The sequence below is a fragment of the Procambarus clarkii genome, chromosome 36, assembly GCF_040958095.1.
Source record: "Procambarus clarkii isolate CNS0578487 chromosome 36, FALCON_Pclarkii_2.0, whole genome shotgun sequence".
Lineage (NCBI taxonomy): Eukaryota > Metazoa > Arthropoda > Malacostraca > Decapoda > Cambaridae > Procambarus > Procambarus clarkii.
In genome coordinates this window covers 17,581,069-17,603,700 of record NC_091185.1, presented here as the reverse complement: position 1 = coordinate 17,603,700, position 22,632 = coordinate 17,581,069, and the positions used below count along the sequence as shown (strand labels likewise).

Below are 22,632 nucleotides of genomic sequence, written 5' to 3'. Positions count from 1 at the left end.
GAGACAGTGGAGGGTCTAGAGACAGTGAAGGTTCAAGAGACAGGGGAAAGTCTAGAGACAGTGGAGGGTCTAGAGACAGTAGTGAGTCTAGAGACAGTAGAGGGTCTAGAGAGAGTGGAGGATCTAGAGACAGTGGAGGGTCTAGAGAAAGTAGAAGGTCTAGAGACAGTAGAGGGTCTAGAGACAATAGAGGGGCTAGAGACAGAGAAAGGTCTAGTGACAGTGGAAGTTCTATAGACAGTAGAGAGTTTAGAGACAGTACAGGGTCTAGAGACAGTGGAGGGTATAGAGACATTGGACGTTCAAGAGACAGTGGAAAGTCTAGAGACAGAAGAGGGTCTAGAGACAGTAGAGAGTCTAGAAACAGTAGAGGGTCTAGAGACAGTGGAGGATCTAGAGACAGTGGAGGGTCTAGAGAAAGTAGAAGGTCTAGAGACAGTAGAGTGTCTAAAGACAGTAGAGGGTCTAGAGACAGTGGAGGGTCTAGCGACAGTGGAGGGTCTAGAGACAGTAGAGGGTCTAGAGACAGTAGAGGGTCTAGAGACAGTGGAGGGACTAGTGACAGTTGAGGGTCTAGAGACAGTGGAGGGACTAGTGACAGTTGAGGGTCTAAAGACTGTGGAGGGTCTAGAGACAGTGGAGAGTCTAGAGACAGTGGAGGGTCTAGAGACAGTGGAGAGTCTAGAGACAGTGAAGGGTCTAGAGATAGTGGAGGATCTTGAGTCAGTGGAGGGTCTAGAGAAAGTAGAAGGTCTAGAGACAGTGAGGGGTCTAGAGACAGTAGAGGGGTCTAGAGACAGTTGAGGGTCCAGAGACAGTAGAGGGTCTAGAGACAGTAGATTGTCCAGCGATAGTGGAGGGTCTAGAGACAGAAAAGGGTTTATAGAAAGAAGAAGGTCTAGAGACAGTAGAGAGTCTAGAGACAGTAGAGGGTGTACAGACAGTAGAGGGTCTAGTGACAGCAGAGGGTCTAGTGACAGTAGAGGGTCTAGAGACTGTAGAGGGTCTAGTGACATTAGAGGGTTCTGGAGACAATAGAGGGGCTAGAGACAGAGAAGGGTCTAGTGACAGTGGAAGGTCTAGAGACAGTAGAGGGTCTAGAGAGAGTGGAGGATCTAGAGACAGTGGAGGGTCTAGAGAAAGTAGAAGGTCTAGAGACAGTAGAGGGTCTAGAGACAATAGAGGGGCTAGAGACAGAGAAAGGTCTAGTGACAGTGGAAGTTCTATAGACAGTAGAGAGTTTAGAGACAGTACAGGGTCTAGAGACAGTGGAGGGTATAGAGACATTGGAGGTTCAAGAGACAGTGGAAAGTCTAGAGACAGAAGAGGGTCTAGAGACAGTAGAGAGTCTAGAAACAGTAGAGGGTCTAGAGACAGTGGAGGATCTAGAGACAGTGGAGGGTCTAGAGAAAGTAGAAGGTCTAGAGACAGTAGAGTGTCTAGAGACAGTAGAGGGTCTAGAGACAGTGGAGGGTCTAGCGACAGTGGAGGGTCTAGAGACAGTAGAGGGTCTAGAGACAGTAGAGGGTCTAGAGACAGTGGAGGGACTAGTGACAGTTGAGGGTCTAGAGACAGTGGAGGGACTAGTGACAGTTGAGGGTCTAAAGACTGTGGAGGGTCTAGAGACAGTGGAGAGTCTAGAGACAGTGGAGGGTCTAGAGACAGTGGAGAGTCTAGAGACAGTGAAGGGTCTAGAGATAGTGGAGGATCTTGAGTCAGTGGAGGGTCTAGAGAAAGTAGAAGGTCTAGAGACAGTGAGGGGTCTAGAGACAGTAGAGGGGTCTAGAGACAGTGGAAGGTCTAGAGACAGTGGAGGGTCTAGACACAATGGAGGGTCTAGGGACTTTGGGGGTCTAGGGACAGTAGAGGGTCTGGAGACAGTAGAGGGTCTAGAGACAGTGGAGGGTCCAGAGACAGTAAAAGGTCTACAGACAGTAGAGGGTCCAGCGACAGTGGAGGGTCTAGAGAAAGTAGAGGGAATATCAAAACTAGAAAGTCTAGAAACCAGTAGAGGATCTAGAGACATTAGAAGGTCTACAGACAGTAGAGGATCTAGAGATGGGGGAGGGTCTAGAAACAGTGGAGGGGCTAGAAATTTTAGAAGGTCTAGAACCAGTAGAGGATCTAAAGAGAGTGGAGGGTCTAGAGATAATGGAGGGTCTAGAGACAGTGAAGGGTCTAGAGACAGTAAAGGGGGTAGAGACAGTGGAGGGTCTAGAGACACTGAAGGGTCAAAAGACAAATGAGGGTCTAGAAAAAGTGGAGGGTCTAGACACAGTGGAGCATCTAGAGACAGTAGAGGGTCTAGAGACAAAAGAGGTTTTAGAGATAGTAGAGGGTCTAGAGCAGTGGAGGGTCAGGAGACAGTGGAGGGTCTAGAGACTGGGGAGGGTCTAGAGACAGCAGAGGGTCTAGAGATAGTAGAGAGTCTTGAGACAGTGGAGGGTCTAGAGACTCTAGACGGTCTAGAGACAGAGGAGGGTCTAGAGAGAGTAGAGGGTCTAGAGAAAGTAGAAGGTCTAGAGACAGTAGAGTGTCTAGAGACAGTAGAGGGTCTAGAGAAAGTAGAGGGTCTAAAGGCCGTGGAGGGTCTAAAGACTGTAGAGGGTCTAAAAATAGTGGACGGTCTGGAAACAGGGGCCGGGTCTAGAGATAGCAGAGGTTCTAGAAACAGTGGAGAGATCAGACACAGTGGAGGGTCTAGAGATAGTAGAGGGTCTAAAGACAGTAGAGAGTCTAGAGATAGTGGAGGGTCTAGAGAAAGTGGAGGGTCTAGAAATAGTAGAGGGTCTAGAAACAGTGGATGGTCTAGAGACAGTATAGGGTTTAAAGACCTTTGAGGGTCTAGTGACAGTGAAGGGTCTAGAGACAGTAAAGGGGCTAGAGACCGTGGATGGTCTAGAGACAGTGGAGGGTCTAGAGACAGTGGAGGGTCTAGAGACAGTAGAGCGTCTAGAGACAGTGGAGGGTCTAAAGACAGAAGAAGGTCTAGAGACAGAGGAGGGTCTAGAGATAGTAGAGGGTCTAGAGCAGTGGAGGGTCAGAAGACAGTGGAGGGTCTCGAGACTGAGGAGGGTCTAGAGACAGAAGAGTGTCTAGAGATAGTAGTGGGTCAAGAGACAGTGGAGGGTCTAGAGACAGTAGAGGGTCTTGAGACAGTGGAGGATCTAGAGACAGAAGAAGGTATATATATATATATATATATATATATATATATATATATATATATATATATATATATATATATATATATATATATATATATATATATATATATATATATTGGTGTATACTGGCAGCAGGTTTTCTTTCAAACATGTTTCATTGAATATGACCGCATATTCTGTATTTATTATTTTCTGGCTTAGGGCTTCTATCCCTTTAACTATTTTCTTAGCATCAGGGCTTAATTGAAATAGGAGTTCTCCAAAACTCATTTTCGTACTTTTAAGGTGAAGAAAAGAAGTGATTTACTATAGAGTGTATTACACTTATTTGTATAATTTGCACGACGTTTCGAACTCCATGGTTCATTCTCAAGTGAACAGATCTTACAATACTAGTTGATTTTATACCCGCATTAGGTCAGGTGATAATACAATGAAGGTGAAAACATGGGGGGATACAAAAGGGATAAACATAGGGGCTGCAGAAGGCTTATTGGCCCATACGAGGCATCTCCTATCCAAACACAAAGATTAATCCAGTGTAATTGGCCTGTTATGTTGGACATTGTCTTCTGTGTTGGCATCGATATGTTCTTGTCTTGTCCTTACTAAGTAAGGACAAGACAAGAACATATCGATGCCAACACAGAAGACAATGTCCAACATAACAGGCCAATTACACTGGATTAATCTTTGTGTTTGGATAGGAGATGCCTCGTATGGGCCAATAAGCCTTCTTCAGCCCCTATGTTTATCCCTTTTGTATCCCCCCATGTTTTCACCTTCATTGTATTATCACCTGACCTAATGCGGGTATAAAATCAACTAGTATTGTAAGATCTGTTCACTTGAGAATGAACCATGGAGTTCGAAACGTCGTGCAAATTATACAAATAAGTGTAATACACTCTATAGTAAATCACTTCTTTTCTTCACCTTTAAAGTACGAAAATGAGTTTTGGAGAACTCCTATTTCAATTAAGCCCTGATGCTAAGAAAATAGTTAGAGGGATAGAAGCCCTAAACCAGAAAATAATAAATACAGAATATGCGGTCATATATATATATATATATATATATATATATATATATATATATATATATATATATATATATATATATATATATATATATATATATATATATATATCGTACCTAATAGCCAGAACGCACTTCTCAGCCTACTATGCAAGGCCCGATTTGCCTAATAAGCCAAGTTTTCCTGAATTAATATATTTTCTCTATTTTTTTTTTATGAAATGATAAAGCTACCCATTTCATAATGTAGCAAGTCAATTTTTTTATTGGAGTTAAAAGTAACGTAGATATATGACCGAACCTAACCAACCCTACCTAACCTAACCTAACCTATCTTTATAGGTTAGGTAGCCGAAAAAGGTAGGTTAGGTTAGGTAGGTTAGGTAGTCGAAAAACAATTAATTCATGAAAACTTGGCTTATTAGGCAAATCGGGCCTTGCATAGTAGGCTGACAAGTGCGACATATATATATATATATATATATATATATATATATATATATATATATATATATATATATATATATATATATATATATATATATATGTCGTACCTAGTAGCCAGAACTCACTTCTCAGCCTACTATGCAAGGCCCGATTTGCCTAATAAGCCAAGTTTTCATGAATTAATGTTTTTTCGTCTACCTAACCTACCTAACCTAACCTAACCTAGCTTTTTTTGGCTACCTAACCTAACCTTACCTATATATATAGGTTAGGTTAGGTTAGGTAGGGTTGGTTAGGTTCGGTCATATATCTACGTTAATTTTAACTCCAATAAAAAAAAAATGACCTCATACATAGTGAAAAGGGTAGCTTTATCATTTTATAAGAAGAAAATTATAGTAAATATATTAATTCAGGAAAACTTGGCTTATTAGGCAAATCGGGCCTTGAATAGTAGGCTGAGAAGTGAGTTCTGGCTACTAGGTACGACATATATATATATATATATATATATATATATATATATATATATATATATATATATGTCGTACCTAGTAGCCAGAACGCACTTCTCAGCCTACTATGCAAGGCCCAATTTGCCTAATAAGCAAAGTTTTCATGAATTAATTGTTTTTCGACTACCTAACCTACCTAACCTAACCTAACCTAACTTTTTCCGCTACCTAACCTAACCTAACCTATAAAGATAGGTTAGGTTAGGTTAGGTAGGGTTGGTTAGGTTTGGTCATATATCTACGTTAATTTAAACTCCAAAAAAAAAAATTGACCTCATACATAATGAAATGGGTAGCTTTATCATTTCATAAGAAAAAAATAAAATAAAATATATTAATTCAGGAAAACTTGGCTTATTAGGTAATTCGGGCCTTGCATAGTAGGCCGAATACGACGTTCTGGCTACTAGGTACGACATATATATATATATATATATATGTCGTACCTAGTAGCCAGAACGCACTTCTCAGCCTACTATGCAAGGCCCGATTTGCCTAATAAGCCAAGTTTTCCTGAATTAACATATTTTCTCTAATTTTTTTCTTATGAAATGATAAAGCTACCCATTTCATTATGTATGAGGTTAATTGTTTTTTATTGGAGTTAAAATTAACGTAGATATATGACCAAACCTAACCAACCTTACCTAACCTAACCTAATCTATCTTTACAGGTTAGGTTAGGTTAGGTAGCCGAAAAAGTTAGGTTAGGTTAGGTTAGGTAGGTTAGGTAGTCGAAAAACAATTAATTCATGAAAACTTGGCTTATTAGGCAAATTGGGCCTTGCATAGTAGGCTGAGAAGTGAGTTCTGGCTACTAGGTACGACATATATATATATATATATATATATATATATATGTCGCACTTGTCAGCCTACTATGCAAGGCCCGATTTGCCTAATAAGCCAAGTTTTCATGAATTAATGTTTGCTCGACTACCTAACCTACCTAACCTAACCTAACTTTTTCGGCTACCTAACCTAACCTAACCTATAAAGATAGGTTAGGTTAGGTAGGGTTGGTTAGGTTCGGTCATATATCTACGTTAATTTTAACTCCAATAAAAAAAAAATAATCTTATACATAATGAAATGGGTAGCTTTATCATTTCATAAGAAAAAAATTAGAGAAAATATATTAATTCAGTAAAACTTGGCTTATTAGGCAAATCGGGCCTTGCATAGTAGGCTGAGAAGTGCGTTCTGGCTACTAGGTACGACATATATATATATATATATATATATATATATATATATATATATATATATATATATATATATATATATATATATATATATGTCGTACCTAGTAGCCAGAATGCACTTCTCAGCCTACTATGCAAGGCCCGATTTGCCTAATAAGCCAAGTTTTCCTGAATTAATATATCTTCTGTAATTTTTTTCTTATGAAATGATAAAGCTACCCATTTTATTATGTATGAGTTCAATTTTTTTTATTGGCATTAAAATTAACGTAGATATATGACCGAAACTAACCAACCCTACCTAACCTAACCTAACCTATCTTTATAGGTTAGGTTAGGTTAGGTAGCCGAAAAAGTTAGGTTAGGTTAGGTAGTCGAAAAACAATTAATTCATGAAAACTTGGCTTATTAGGCAAATCGGGCCTTGCATAGTAGGCTGAGAAGTGCGTTCTGGCTATTAGGTACGACATATATATATATATATATATATATATATATATATATATATATATATATATATATATATATATATATATATATATGTCGCACCTAGTAGCCAGAACGCACTTCTCAGCCTACTATACAAGGCCCGATTTGCCTAATAAGCCAAGTTTTACAGATTTAATATATTTTCTCTAATTTTTTTCTTATGAAATGATAAAGCTACCCATTTTATTATGTATGAGGTCAATTTTTTTTATTGGAGTTAAAATTAACGTAGATATATGACCGAACCTAACCAACCCTACCTAACCTAACCTAACCTATCTTTGTAGGTTAGGTTCGGTTAAGTAGCCGAAGAAGTTAGGTTAGGTTAGGTTAGGTAGGTTAGGTTGTCGAAAGAACATTAATTCATGAAAACTTGGCTTATTAGGCAAATTGGGCCTTGCATAGTAGGCTGAGAAGTGCGTTCTGGCTACTAGGTACGACATATATATATATATATATATATATATATATATATATATATATATATATATATATATATATATATATATATATATATATATATATATATATATATATATATATATATGTCGTACCTAATAGCCAGAACGCACTTCTCAGCCTACTATGCAAGGCCCGATTTGCCTAATAAGCCAAGTTTTGATGAATTAATTGTTTTTCGACTACCTAACCTACCTAACCTAACCTAACCTAACTTTTTCGGCTACCTAACCAAACCTAACCTATAAAGATAGGTTAGGTTAGGTTAGGTAGGGTTGGTTAGGTTCGGTCATATATCTACGTTAATTTTAACTCCAATAAAAAAAAATGACCTCATACATAATGAAATGGGTAGCTTTATCATTTCATAACAAAAAAATTAGAAAAAATATTTTAATTCAGGAAAACTTGGCTTATTAGGCAAATCGGGCCTTGAATAGTAGGCCAAAAAGTGAGTTCTGGCTACTAGGTACGACATATATATATATATATATATATATATATATATATATATATATATATATATATATATATATATATATATATATATATATATATATATATATATATATATATATATATGTCGTACCTAATAGCCAGAACGCACTTCTCAGCCTACTATGCAGGGCCCAATTTGCCTAATAAGCCAAGTTTTCATGAATTAATTGTTTTTCGACAACCTAACCTACCTAACCTAACCTAACCTAACTTTTTCGGCTACCTAACCTAACCTAACCTATAAAGATAGGTTAGGTTAGGTTAGGTAGGGTTGGTTAGGTTCGGTCATATATCTACGTTAATTTTAACTCCAATAAAAAAAAATTTACCTCATACATAATGAAATGGGTAGCTTTATCATTTCATAAGAAAAAAATTAGAGAAAATATATTAATTCATGAAAACTTGGCTTATTAGGCAAATCGGGCCTTGCATAGTAGGCTGAGAAGTGCGTTCTGGCTATTAGGTACGACATATATATATATATATATATATATATATATATATATATATATATATATATATATATATGTCGTACCTAATAGCCAGAACGCACTTCTCAGCCTACTATTCAAGGCCCGATTTGCCTAATAAGCCAAGTTTTCATGAATTAATGTTTTTTCGTCTACCTAACCTACCTAACCTAACCTAACCTAGCTTTTTTTGGCTACCTAACCTAACCTTACCTATAAATATAGGTTAGGTTAGGTTAGGTAGGGTTGGTTAGGTTCGGTCATATATCTACGTTAATTTTAACTCCAATAAAAAAAAATTGACCTCATACATAGAGAAAAGGGTTGCTTTATCATTACATAAGAAAAAAATTATAGTAAATATATTAATTCAGGAAAACTTGGCTTATTAGGCAAATCGGGCCTTGAATAGTAAGCTGAGAAGTGAGTTCTGGCTACTAGGTACGACATATATATATATATATATATATATGTCGTACCTAGTAGCCAGAACGCACTTCTCAGCCTACTATGCAAGGCCCAATTTGCCTAATAAGCCAAATTTTCATGAATTAATTGCTTTTCGACTACCTAACCTACCTAACCTTACCTAACCTAACTTTTTCGGCCACCTAACCTAACCTAACCCATAAAGATAGGTTAGGTTAGGTTAGGTAGGGTTGGTTAGGTTCGGTCATATATCTACGTTAATTTTAACTCCAATAAAAAAAATTAATCTCATACATAATGAAATGGGTAGCTTTATCATTTCATAAAAAAAAAATTAGAGAAAATATATTAATTCAGGAAAACTTGGCTTATTAGGCAAATCGGGCCTTGCATAGTAGGCTGAGAAGTGCGTTCTGGCTACTAGGTACGACATATATATATATATATATATATATATATATATATATATATATATATATATATATATATATATATATATATATATAGTAGAGGGGCTAGAGACAGTGGAGGGTCTTGCAACAGTAGAGGGTCTACAGACAGTGGAGGGTCTAGGGACATTGGAGAATGTAGAGACAGAAGAGGGTCTAGAGACAGACGAGGGTTTAGAGACAGTAGAGGGGTCCAGAGACATTGGAGAGTCTAGAAACAGTGGAGGGTCTAGAGACAGTAGGTGGTCTAGAGACAGTGAAGGGGGTCTAGAGACAGTAGAGGGTCTAGAGAAAGTAGAAGGTCTAGGGACAGTAGAGAGTCTAGAGACAATAGAGGGGTATGGAGACAGTGAAGGGTCTAAAGACAGTAGAGGGGTCTAGAGACAGTGGAGGGTCTAGAAACAGCAGAGGGTCTAGAGACAGAAGAGGGTCTAGTGACAGCATAGGGTCTAAAGACAGTAGAGGGTATAGAGACAGTGGAGGGTTTAGGGACTTTAAAGAATCTAGAGACAGTAGAGGGTCTGGAAACAGTAGAAGGTCTAGAGACAGTGGAGGGTCCAGAGACAGTAGACGGTCTAGAGACAGTAGATTGTCCAGCGATAGTGGAGGGTCTAGAGACAGAAAAGGGTTTATAGAAAGTAGAAGGTCTAGAGACAGTAGAGGGTCTAGAGCCAGTAGAGAGTCTAGAGACAGTAGAGGGTGTACAGACAGTAGAGGGTCTAGTGACAGCAGAGGGTCTAGTGACAGCAGAGGGTCTAGTGAAAGTAGAGGGTCTAGAGACAGTAGAGGGTCTAGTGACAGTAGAGGGTTCTAGAGACAATAGAGGGGCTATAGACAGAGAAGGGTCTAGTGACAGTGGAAGGTCTAGAGACAATAGAGGGTCTAAAGACAGTGGAGGGTCTAGAGACAGTGGAGGGTCTAGAGACAGTGGAGGTTCAAGAGACAGTGGAAAGTCTAGAGACAGTGGAGGGTCTAGAGACAGTAGAGAGTCTAGAGACAGTAGAGGGTCTAGAGAGAGTGGAGGATCTAGAGATAGTGGAGGGTCTAGAGAAAGTAGAAGGTCTAGAGACAGTAGAGGGTATAAAGACAATAGAGGGGCTAGAGACAGAGAAGGGTCTAGTGACAGTGGAAGGTCTAGAGACAGTAGAGGGTCTAAAGACAGTGGAGGGTCTAGAGACAGTGGAGGTTCTAGAGTCATTGGAGGTTCAAGAGACAGTGGAAAGTCTAGAGACAGTGGAGGGTCTAGAGACAGTAGAGAGTCTAGTGACAGTAGAAAGTCTAGACACAGTGGAGGATCTAGAGACAGTGGATGGTCTAGAGAAAGTAGAAGGTCTATACACAGTAGAGAGTTTAGAGACAGTACAGGGTCTAGAGATAGTGGAGGGTCTAGAGACATTGGAGGCTCAAGAGACTGTCGAAAGTCTAGAGACAGAAGAGGGTCTAGAGACAGTAGAGAGTCTAGAAACAGTAGAGGGTCTAGAGACAGTGGAGGATCTAGAGACAGTGGAGGGTCTAGAGAAAGTAGAGTGTCTAGAGACAGTAGAGGGTCAAGAGACAATAGAGGGGTTAGTGACAGAGAAGGGTCTAGTGACAGTGGAAGGTCTAGAGACAGTGGAGGGTCTAGAGACAGTGGAGGTTTAAGAGACAGTGGAAAGTCTAGAGACAGTGGAGGGTCTAGAGACCGTAGAGAGTCTAGAGACAGTAGAAAGTCCAGAGACAGTGGAGGGACTAGTGACAGTGGAGGGTCTAGAGAAAGTAGAAGGTCTAGAGACAGTAGAGGGTCTAGAGACAGTGGAGGGTCTAGCGACAGTGGAGGGTCTAGAGAAAGTAGAAGGTCTAGAGACAGTAGAGGGTCTAGAGACAGTAGAGGGTGTAGAGACAGTGGAGGGACTAGTGACAGTTGAGGGTCTAAAGACTGTGGAGGGTCTAGAGACAGTGGAGAGTCTAGTGACAATGGAGGGTCTAGAGACAGTGGAGGGTCTAGAGACAGTGTAAGTCTAGAGACAGTGGAGGGTCTAGAGACAGTAGAGGATGTAGGGACTTTGGAGGGTCTTGAGACAGTAGAGGGTTCTAGAGACAGTGCAAGGGTCTAGAGACAGAAGAGGGATCTAGAGACAGTAGAGGGTCTAGAAACAGTGAAGGGTCTAGAGATAGTGGAGGATCTTGAGTCAGTGGAGGGTCTAGAGACAGTAGAGGTTCTAGAGACAGTGGAGGGTCTAGAGAAATTAGAAGGTCTAGAGACAGTGAGGGGTCTAGAGACAGTAAAGGGGTCTAGAGACAGTGGAAGGTCTAGAGACAGTGGAGGGTCTAGACACAATGGAGGGTCTAAGGACGTTGGGGGGTCTAGAGACAGTAGAGGGTCTGGAGACAGTAGAGGGTCTAGAGACAGTGGAGGGTCCAGAGACAGTAAAAGGTCTACAGACAGTAGAGGGTTCAGCGACAGTGGAGGGTCAGCGACAGAAGAGGGAATATCAAAACTAGAAAGTCTAGAAACCAGTAGAGGATCTAGAGACATTAGAAGGTCTAGAGACAGTAGAGGATCTAGAGATGGTGGAGGGTCTAGAAACAGTGGAGGGTCTAGAAATTTTAGAAGGTCTAGAACCAGTAGAGGATCTAAAGAGAGTGGACGGTCTATAGATAATGGAGGGTCTAGAGACAGTGAAGGGTCTAGAGACAGTAAAGGGGGTAGAGACAGTGGAGGGTCTAGAGATAATGGAGGGTCTAGAGACAGTGAAGGGTCTAGAGACAGTAAAGGGGGTAGAGACAGTGGAGGGTCTAGAGACACTGAAGGGTCAAGAGACAGATGAGGGTCTAGAAAATGTTTAGGGTCTAGACACAGTGGAGGATCTCGAGACAGTAGAGGGTCTAGAGACAAAAGAGGTTTTAGAGATAGTAGAGGGTCTAGAGCAGTGGAGGGTCTAGAGACTCTAGACGGTCTAGAGACAGAGGAGGGTCTAGAGAGAGTAGAGTGTCTAGAGACAGAAGAGGGTCTAGAGACAGTGGAGGGTCTAGAGACAGTGGAGAGTCTAGAGACAGTGGATAGTTTAGAGACAGTGGATAGTTTAGAGACAGTAGAGGGTCTAGAGACAGTAGAGGGTCTAAAGGCCGTGGAGGGTATAAAGACTGTGGAGGGTCTAAAAATAGTGGACGGTCTGGAGACAGGGGCCGGGTCTAGAGATAGCAGAGGTTCTAGAGACAGTGGAGAGATTAGACACAGTGGAGGGTCTAGAGATAGTAGAGGGTCTAGAAACAGTGGATGGTCTAGAGACAGTATAGGGTTTAAGGACCTTTGAGGGTCTAGTGACAGTGAAGGGTCTAGAGACAGTAAAGGGGCTAGAGACCGTGGATGGTCTAAAGACAGTGGAGGGTCTAGAGACAGTGGAGGGTCTAGAGACAGTAGAGCGTCTAGAGACAGTGGAGGGTCTAAAGACAGAAGAAGGTCTAGAGACAGAGGAGGGTCTAGAGATAGTAGAGGGTCTAGAGCAGTGGAGAGTCAAGAGACAGTGGAGGGTCTAGAGACTGAGGAGGGTCTAGAGACAGAAGAGTGTCTAGAGATAGTAGAGGGTCAAGAGACTGGAGGGTCTAGAGACAGTAGAGGGTCTTGAGACAGTGGAGGGTCTAGAGACAGAAGAAGGTCTAGAGACAGAGGAGGGTCTAGAGATAGTAGAGGGTCTAGAGACACTGAAGGGTCTAGAGACAGCGGAGTGTCTAGAGACAGTGTAAAGTCTAGAGACAGTGGAGGGTCTAGAGACAGTAGAGGGTCTAGAGACTCAGGAGAGATTAGACACAAAAGAGGGTCTAGAGAAAGTAGAGAGTCTAGAAACAGTAGAGGGTCTAGAGATAGTAGAGGCTCTAGAGACAGTGGAGGGTCGAGAAATAGTAGAGGGTCTAGAGACAGAGGAGGTTCTAGAGAAAGTGGAGGGTCTAGAGACAGTGTAGAATCTAGAGACAGTAGAGGGTGTAGAGACAGAGGAAAGTTTAGAGACAGTAGAGGGTCTAGAGAGAGTAGAGGGTCTAGAGACAGTGGAGGGTCTAGAGACAGTGGAGGGTCTAGAGACAGTGCAGGGTCTAGAGATAGTAGAGAGTCTAGAGACAGTAGAGGTTCTAGAGAGAGTGGAGGGTCTAGAGACAGTAGAGGGTCTAGAATTAGTGGAGGATCAAATGCAGTGCAGAGTCTAGAGACAGTGGAGGGTCAAGAGACAGTTGTGGGACTAGAGACAGTGAAGGGTCTAGAGACAGTAGAGGGTCTAGAGAGAGTAGAGGGTCTAGAGATCGTAGAGGGTCTAGAGACACTGGAGGGTTTTGATATAGTAGAAGATCTAGAAACAGTAGAAGGTTTAGAGACAGTGTATGGTCTAGGGACAGTAGAGAGTGTAGAGACAGTGGAGAGTCTAGAGAGAGTGGAGGGTCTAGAGACATTAGAGGGTCAAGAGACAGTAAAGGATTTAAAGACAGTAGAGGGTCTAGAGACAGTGGAGGGCCTAGAGACAGTGGAGGGTCTAGAGACAGTGGAGGGTCTAGAGACAGTGGATGGTCTAGAGACGGTGGAGGGTCTAGAAACAGTAGACGGTCTAGAGACAGAGGAAAGTTTAGAGGGTCTACAGATATTAGAGGGTCTAGAGATATTAGTAGGTCTATGAACAGTAGAGGGTCTTGAGACAGTTGAGGGTCAAGAGACAGTGGAGGGTTTAATGACAGTGGAGGGTCTAGAGACAGTAGAGGATCTAGAGACCTTGGAGGGTCTATAGACAGTGGAGGGTCTAGAGGCAGTGGATGGTTTAGAGACAGTAGAGGGTCTAGAGACATATGTGGGTCTAGAGACAGTGGAGGGTCTAGAGACATTGGAGGGTCTAGAGACAGAAGAGGGTCTGGAGATAGTTTAGGGTCTAGAGACAGTGGAGTGTCTCGACATAGTAGAGGGTCTTGTACCAGTAGAGGATCTAGAGACAGTGGAGGGTCTAGAGATAGAGGAGGTTCTAAAGACAGTGGAGGTTCTAAAGACAGTAGAGGGTCTTGAGACAGTGAAGGGTCTAGAGAGAGTAGAAAGTCTAGAGACATGAGAGGGTCTAGAGACAGTTGATCGTCTAGAGACAGTGAAGGGTCTAGAGAATGTAGAGGGTCTAGAGACAGTGGAGGGTTTAGAGACAGTGGAGGGTCTAAATACAGAGGATCGTTTAGAGACAGTGGAGGGTTTAAGGGTTTAAAGACAGTGGAGGGTCTAGAGACAGTAGAAAGTCTAGAGACAGTTGATCGTCTAGAGACAGTGAAGGGTCTAGAGAATGTAGAGGGTCTAGAGACACAGGAGGGTCAAGAAACAGTGAAGGGTCTAGAGAAAGTGGAGGGTCTAGAGGGTCTAGAGAAAGTGGAGGTTGAATAGACAGTGGATGGACTAGAGACAGTAGTGCGTCTAGAGATAGTAGAGAGTCTAGAGACAGCGGAGGGTCTAGAGACATTGTAGGGTCTAGAGACAGTAGAGGGTCAAAGACAGTAGAGGGTCTAGGGACAGTGGAAGGTCTAGAGACAGTGGAGGGTCTATTAATAGTAGAGCGTCTAGAACCAGTAGAGAGTCTAGAGACAATGGAGGGTCTAGAGACAGTAGAGAGTCTAGAGACATTGGAGGGATTAGAGACAATGAAGGGTCTAGAGACAGTGGAGAATCTAGAGACAGGAGAGGGTCTATATACAGTGGATGGTCTAAAGACAGTAGAGAGTTTAGAGACAGGGAAGGTTCTAGAGAGAGTAGAGAGTCAAGAGACAGTGAAGGGTCTAGAGACAATGGAGGGACTAGTGACAGAAGAGAGTCTAGAGACAGTAGAGGGTCTAGAGAAAGTGTAGGGTGAATAGACAGTGGAAGGTCTAGAGACATTTTAGGGTCTTGAGACAGTAGAAGGTCAAAAGACAGTAAAGGGTCTAGGGACAGTGGAATGTCTAGAGACAGTGGAGGGTGGTGTTAATAGTAGAGAGTCTAGAACCAGTAGAGGGTCTAGAGACAGTGGAGGGTCTAGAGACAGTAGAGGGTCTAGAGATAGTGGCCGGTCAAGAGACAGTGGAGGGTCTCGATATAATAGTGGGTCTAGAACCAGTAGAGGATCTAGAGACAGTGGAGGGTCCATAGACAGTGAGGGTCTAGAGACAGTGGAGGGTTTAGATACAGTAGAGAGTCTAGAGGCTGAGGAGGGTCTAGAGACAGTGAAGGGTCGAGAGACAGTAGAGGATCTAGAGACAGTGAAGGGTCTAGAGACAGTAGACGGTCTAGAGACAGTGGATCGTCTAGAGACAGTGGAGGGTCAAGAGACAGTGGAGAGTTTATAGACATTAGAGGGTCTAGAGACAGGATCGGGTCTAGAGACAGTGGAGGGCCAAAAGACAGTGGAGGGTCTAAAGACAGTAGAGGGTGTAGAGAGAGAGTGGAGGGTCTAGACAGTTGAGGGACTAGAGGCAGTGAAGGGTCTAGAGACATGGGAGAGTCTACAGACAAGAGAGGGTCTAGAGGCAGTGGAGAGTCTAGAGACAGTAGAGGGTCTAGAGACAGTGGATGGTCTTGAGACAGTGGATGGTCTTGAGACAGTAGAGGGTCTAGAGACAATGAAGGGTCTAGAGACAGTACAGGATCTAGAGACAGTGAAGGGTCTAGTGACAGTAGAAGGTCTTGAGACAGTGGAGGGTCTAGAGACAGTGGAGGCTTTAAAGACAGTGGAGGGTCTAGAGACAGTGGCGGATCTTAAGACAGTGAAGGGTCTAGAGACAGTGGAGGGTCTAGTGACAGAAAAGGGTCTAGAGACAATGGAGAGTCTAGAGACAGTAGAGGTTCTAAAGACAGTAGGGGGTTCAGAGACAGTAGAGGGGGTCTAGAGACAGTGGAGGGTCTAGAAGGTCTAAAGACAGTGGAGGGTCCAGAGACAGTGGAGGGTCTAGAGACAGTAAAGGGTCTAGAGACAGTAAAGGGTCTAGAGTAAGTGGAGGTTTAATAGACAGTGGAAGGTCTAGCGACAGTAGAGGGTCTAGAGATAGTAGAGGGTCAAAAAACAGTAGAGGATCTAGGGACAGTGGATGGTCTAAAGACAGTGGAGGGTCTAAAAATAGTAGAGAGTCTAAAACCAGTAGAGGGTCTAGAGATAGTGGGCTGTCTAGAGACAATAGAGGGTCTAGAGACAGTGGAGGGTCAAGAGAGAATGGATGGTCTAGAGACAGTGGAGGGTCTAGAGGCAGTCGAAGGACTAGTGACAGTAGAGGTTTTAGAGACAATGGAGGGTCTAGTGACAGAAGAGGTCTAGAGACAGTGGAGGGTTTAGAGACAGTGGAAGGTCTATAGACAGTGGAGGGTCTAGTAATAGTGGAGTGTCTAGAGCCAGTGGAGGGTCTAGAGACAGTGGAAGGACTAGTGAGAGTAGAGGTTTTAGAGACAGTAGAGGGTCTAATGACAGAAGAGGGTCTAGAGACCGTGGAGTGTCTAGAGCTAGTAGAGGTTCTAGAGACGGTAGAAAGTCTAGTGAGATTCGAGGGTATAGAGACAGTGTAGGGTCTAGAGACAGTAGAGAGTTTAAAGACGATAGAGAGTCTGGAGTTATTAGAGGGTCTAGAGACAGTAGAGGGTCTAGAGACTGTGGAGGGTCTAGAGACAGTAGAGGGTCTAGAGACTGTGGAGGGTCTAGAGACAGGGGGGGTCTAGAGACTCTGGAGGGTCTAGAGACAGGGGGGGACTAGTGACAGTAGAGGGTACAGTGAAAGTGGAGGGTCTAGAGACAGTAAACGGTCTAGAGAGAGTGGAGGGTCTAGAGACTGTGGAGGGACTAGTGACAGTAGAGGGTCTAGAGACAGTAGAGGGTCTAGTGACAGTAGAGGGTCTAGAGACAGTAGAGGGTCTAGAGACAGTTAGGGTCTAGAGACAGTGGAGGGTCTAAAATCAGTGGAGGGTCTAGGGATAATGGAGGGTCTAGAGATAGTTGAGGGTCTAGTGACAGTGGAGAGTTTAGAGACAGTAGAAGGTTTGGAGATAGTAGAGGGTCTTGAGACAGTACAGGGTCTAGAGACAGTGGAGGGTCTAGAGAAAGTAAAGGGTCTTGAGATAGTAGAGGGTCTAGAGACAGTAGAGGTTCTAGAGACAGTAGAAGGTCTAGTGAGAGTCGAGGGTCTAGAGACAGTGGAGGTTCGAAAGATAGTAGAAGGTCTAGAAACAGTGGAGAGTTTTGAGACAGAAGAGGGTCTAGTGATAGTAGAGGGTCTAGAGACAGTGGAGAGTTTAGAAACAGTAGAGAGTCAAGAGATATTAGAGGGTCTAGAGACAGTAGAGGGTCTTGAAACATTGGATGGTCTAGAGACAGTGGAGGTTTAAAAGACAGTGGATGGTCTTGAATAGTAGAAGATCAAGAGACAGTGGAGGATCTAGAGACAGAGGAGGGTCTAGAGACAGTAGAGGGTCTAGAGACTGTAGAGGTTCTAGAGACAGTGGAGGGTCTAGAGACAGTGGAGGGTCTAGAGACAGTGGAGGGTCTAGAGACAGTGGAGGGTCTAGAGACAGTTGACGGTCTAGAGACAGTAGAGGGTGTAGTGACAGTAAGGGGTCTAGAGGCAGTGGGGGGTCTAGAGACAGTGAAGGGTCTAGAGACAGTAGAGGGTCTAAAGGTAGTGGAGGGTCTAGAGATAGTAGAGGGTCTAGATACGGAAGAGGGTCTATAGACAGTGGAGGGTCTAGAGACAGTAGAGGGTCTAGAGTCAGTAGGGGGTCTAGTGACTATGTGAGGGTATAGAGACTGAGGAGGGTCTAGGGACAGTGGAGGGTCTGGAGACAGTGGAGGGTCTAGAAACAGTTGACGGCCTAGAGACAGTAGAGGGTGTAGTGACAGTAGAGGGTCTAGATGCAGTGGAGGGTCTAGAGAGAGTAGAGGGTCTAGAGGAAGTGGAGGGTCTAGAGACAGTAGAGGGTCTAGAGACAGTAGGGGGTCTAGTGACTATGTGAGGGTATAGAGACTGAGGAGGGTCTAGGGACAGTGGAGGGTCTGGAGACAGTGGAGGGTCTAGAAACAGTTGACGGTCTACAGATAGTAGAGGGTCTAGAGGCAGTGGAGGGTCTAGAGACAGTAGAGGGTCTAGATGCAGTGGAGGGTCTAGAGACAGTAGAAGGTTTAGAGACAGTTAAGGGTCTAAAGACAGAAGAGGAACTAGAGACAGTCGATGGTCTAGAGAGAGTCGAGGGTCTAGAGACAGTCGAGGGTCTAGGGAAAATGGAGGGTCTAGGGAAAATGGAGGGTCTAGATGCAGTGGAGGGTCTAGAGAAAATGGAGGGTCTAGAGGCAGTGGAGGGTCTAGGGAGAGCGGAGGGTCTAGAGACAGTGGAGGGTCTAGAAGCAGTGGAAGGTCTAGAGATAGTATAGGGTCTAGAGACGGTAGAGGGTCTATAGACAGTAGAGGGTCTAGAGACAGTAGAGTGTCTAGAGGCAGTGGATGGTCTAGAGACAGTAGAGGCTCTAGTGACAGTAGAGGGTCTAGAGACTGTGTGAGTGTATAGAGATTGAGGAGGGTCTAGAGACAGTGGGGGTCTAGAGACATTGGAGGGTCAAGAGACAGTGGAGGATCTAGAGACAGTGCAGGGTCAAGGAACAGTAGAGCGTCTAGAGGCAGTGGAGGGTCTAGAGACAGTAGAGTGTCTAGAGACAGTAGAGGTTCTAGAGACTAACAGTAGAGAGTCTAGAGACAGTCGATGGTCTAGAGACAATCGTGGGTCTAGAGACAGTCGAGGTTCTAGGGTAAATGGAGGGTCTAGATGCAGTGGAGGATCTAGAGAAAATTGAGGGTCTAGAGGCAGTGGAGTGTCTAGAGACAGTGGAGGGTCTAGAGATAGTAGAGGTTCTAGAGACGGTAGAGGGTTTAGAGACAGTGGAGGGTCTAAAGACAGTAGAGTGTCTAGAGGCAGTGGATATTCTAGAGACAGTGGAGGGTCTAGAGACAGCGGAGGGTCTAGAGACAGTGGAGGTTCTACAGACAGTGTAGGGTCCAGAAACAGTGGAGGGTCTAGAGACAGTGGAGGGTCTACAGACAGTGTAGGGTCCAGAAACAGTGGAGGGTCTAGAGACAGTGGAGGGTCTAGAGACAGTGGAGGGTCTACAGACAGTGTAGGGTCCAGAAACAGTGGAGGGTCTAGAGACAGTGGTGGGTCTAGAGATAGTAGAGGGTCTAGAGACAGTGGAGTGTCTAGAGACAGTGTCTGGTCTATAGACAGTGGTGGGTCTAGAAACAGTGGATGGTCTAGAGACAGTAGTGGGTCTAGAAACAGTGGATGGTCTAGAGACAGTGAAGGGTCTATAGACAGTGGAGGATCTGTATATAGTGGTGGGTCCAGAGACCGTGGAGGGGCTTATCAGGAATGCTGTCTCTTTGTTCTCATTATAACGGTGATAATATTGTGACAATAATATATCTGTTAAGCGTGAGTGCTCTCAAAACATAAGATACATAAACAATAGAGGATTAATAGATCAGACAAGTACAATGACTGAAGCCACTAATACACAGAGCATTTTGGGCATAAATTAAAATGTAATTAGCTGAACAATGTACAAGTTTAATTGGGTAAAATATTTGACTAAAGTAGACGATAACAATAATGAATTGATGAATTGAATTAGATAATAATAACAGTATATTTTGTGTTGTTTGGAATTTTTTTTTTTTTAAACAGAACCAACTTAGTAAGTAATTTGAAACTGAAGGAGAGATTAAACGTATCATATGACCTTTTTATCATATGTAGACATGACATTTTTAGTAACAGAATATATTTAGTAATTAATGTTCACAATACCATCAAAACTCAGGTGGAAATGTCAAATGAGATGAAATGAGTAAGGTTGGTTACATACAGTTAATTAGTTAGTTCTTAGTTTCTCTTTAAAACTTGTTTAGAGAAATATAGTTTGTTTTGCCATTAGAAAGGTCGTTCCACAGTGGAGTGTCTGTAGTGTGCTTCCTTGTGAAGCACACAAGATATGCAGAGCATTTCTGCTTTTGTTAAATCGCACTTTTGTGATATGAAAAAAATATTTGTTTCTTGTGTGGTGCTAATGGGTTCTTAGCGATTCCATGGTCCTCCAAGGAATTGCTTACGAGCAGGGTCATCCCTTCAGTTCAGAGATTAGGGTACACCTGAGAGAAAGATCAGTGACTTAATATTTAATATATTCAAAAATTATTTTAATTAACCCGGTCAGAAGCCGGCCGGCCGAGCGGACAGCACATTGGTCGCGTGATCCTATGGTCCCGCGTTCGATCCCGGGCACCAGCGAGAAACGATGGGCAGAGTTTCTTTCATCCTGATGCCCCTGTTACCTAGCAGTAAATAGGTATCTGGGAGTTAGTCAGCTGTCACGGGCTGCTTCCTCAGGGTGGAGGCCTGGTCGAGGACCGGGCCGTGGAGACACTAAAGCCCCGAAATCAACTCAAGATAACCCGAGTGTTGTCTGGAGGTGAAGTTTATTATTGTTCTAATTACTGATTCGTGTTGAATATTTAATGGTGGAATGTAAGTTAGAGCGATAGAAATGCAAACCACATAATCTGGAGGTGAGATGTGATTATATGTGTGAATGAGAGTGTTAGGATGGCAGGGCGAGCTACGTCGTTTCCTATGATTCCTAATGTTTTAGAATCTTTTTTGCTATATATGTATATGTCACTGGAAATTTAACGTTTTATGTTCTAAGTCAACATTAAAATAGGAGAAATAATTTAAAAACATAATATATAAGTAACTAATCATCTAAAACCATAACTAACTTAACTATCATAATAAGATTTAGTTAGTTAGGTAACTAAAACAAAATTTAACATATACAAATGTTCAGGCAATATTCGTGTCATAGTCCAGTAGTTGTTTAAGCCTCAGAAAACCAGAGCGAAATGGCATGCAGCGACCTGGAGCATGGCAGGTGGAACTATAGTCATGATAATAATTGAGTTCTGAAAAACTAAAAGCTATTTATAAGGAAAAGGGGTTCTAAAGGAAAGTGGAATTATTTGCCAAAGTAGGAAATTGTAACGTTCTAGAGAGAAAGTTTATTATCCACTATATCAAAATTTCAAGAAATTTAGCCAAACACTCATATATTGTCTTTTTCTTTTCAGTAATAAGAAAATGGATGGATGAGCAACAAGTCAACATCACCTCTGGTGAGTACCTGTTCCTCTTTTCAAATATGGTTTCTTATGGGATTTAGTCTATCTTACTCCAGCTAGTCCTTTAAAAGCTAAATTTTCAAATAATTTCTACTTTTCAATATTTCGCTTACAGTTATAATGGAATTTCCACATTTGCGATATAAAAAAATCATTTGCTACGATAAAACCGTAGATTTTTATGGTAATTGCTCAACACTGGCTCACAGTAGATCTTCATGTTTAATGTTTGTCATAATAATAATAATAATGATAATAATAATAATAATAATAATAATAATAATAATAATCATAACATAGGATAAAAACCCACACTTGTGTATTTGTGAATTTTTTTGTAAAGAATTTACACCAAGTCTTTTGCACTCTCCTCAGTGCTTTGTCAAGGTCTGAGTGTGTGATTAGGATGAGACTAACACCTCAACGTCTAATCTAATTTCTGTGCGCTTCAGAAGTAGTCAGGGGAAATTGAAAATTCCTGCATAGCAGCAGTAGTTGCTTCTGGAATCTTTCCCTATTAAGACTACTCATAGCTGAGTGAATAGAGCTTCGGTCTCACACGCGTGGGTTCCTCGGCTCGAGTCTCCTAGAGCCCAGGTGAATTAAATATTTATTTCCACGGAAATGTGGACGACAATATAATAATAATAATAATGTTTATTCAGGTTAAAGTATACACATACAAAATGAGTTCAAACAGAATGTTGGATTTCTAGATAGACCTTGTGTATACTATGCCTAGAGCCACTAATACATACAGCGTTTCAGGCAAGAAACCAACTAAATAATAATAAACAAATTAATCCAACATGATAATATGATAGATCTCAATGGTTATGTCTTGAACAGTTATACAAAAATTAGAAGCATAATTTTATATAAATAACAATGAAACACTTATATATGGGTCTCAGTAGAGACCTTATGACAACACCCCGTAGTGTTGGGATGTGATAGCTGGCCTCAGTTACGTCGAAGGTCTCCATACTGTCGAATAATTCAACTAATTACAGGAAATTTCCCTGTTTACCGTTGATTATTGTATGTGTAATATCTCAGTATTCCAGGTATTACTGTTCCTCAGCTCTATGTGATTAATAATTAATAATTAAGCATATAATTAATTTACCTTCCTTCTAGCTTGAACAGTGACCATAAATTATTACCCATGTACTCTTAGGTCACTTGGAACAGATATAACCTGCATGGCAGGCAAGTCTAAGTGAGGTTTTCTAAAGTTTTACCATAATTATTACTTTTGATGATAGAAGTTTTGTTAATATTTTTAAGAATAC

At 42.2% G+C, this 22,632-nt stretch overlaps 1 protein-coding gene across 1 annotated transcript in view; it reads left to right on the top strand.

Annotated features, from left to right (window-relative positions):
* Positions 1 to 22,632, top strand: part of LOC138371659 (uncharacterized) — a 142,221-nt gene that overhangs the window by 2,329 nt on the left and 117,260 nt on the right. Inside the window, exon 2 of the mRNA XM_069336660.1 lies at positions 21,287 to 21,331. Within this exon, the coding sequence (XP_069192761.1) occupies positions 21,287 to 21,331 (45 nt within the window). The remainder of the gene's footprint in view (positions 1 to 21,286; positions 21,332 to 22,632) is intronic.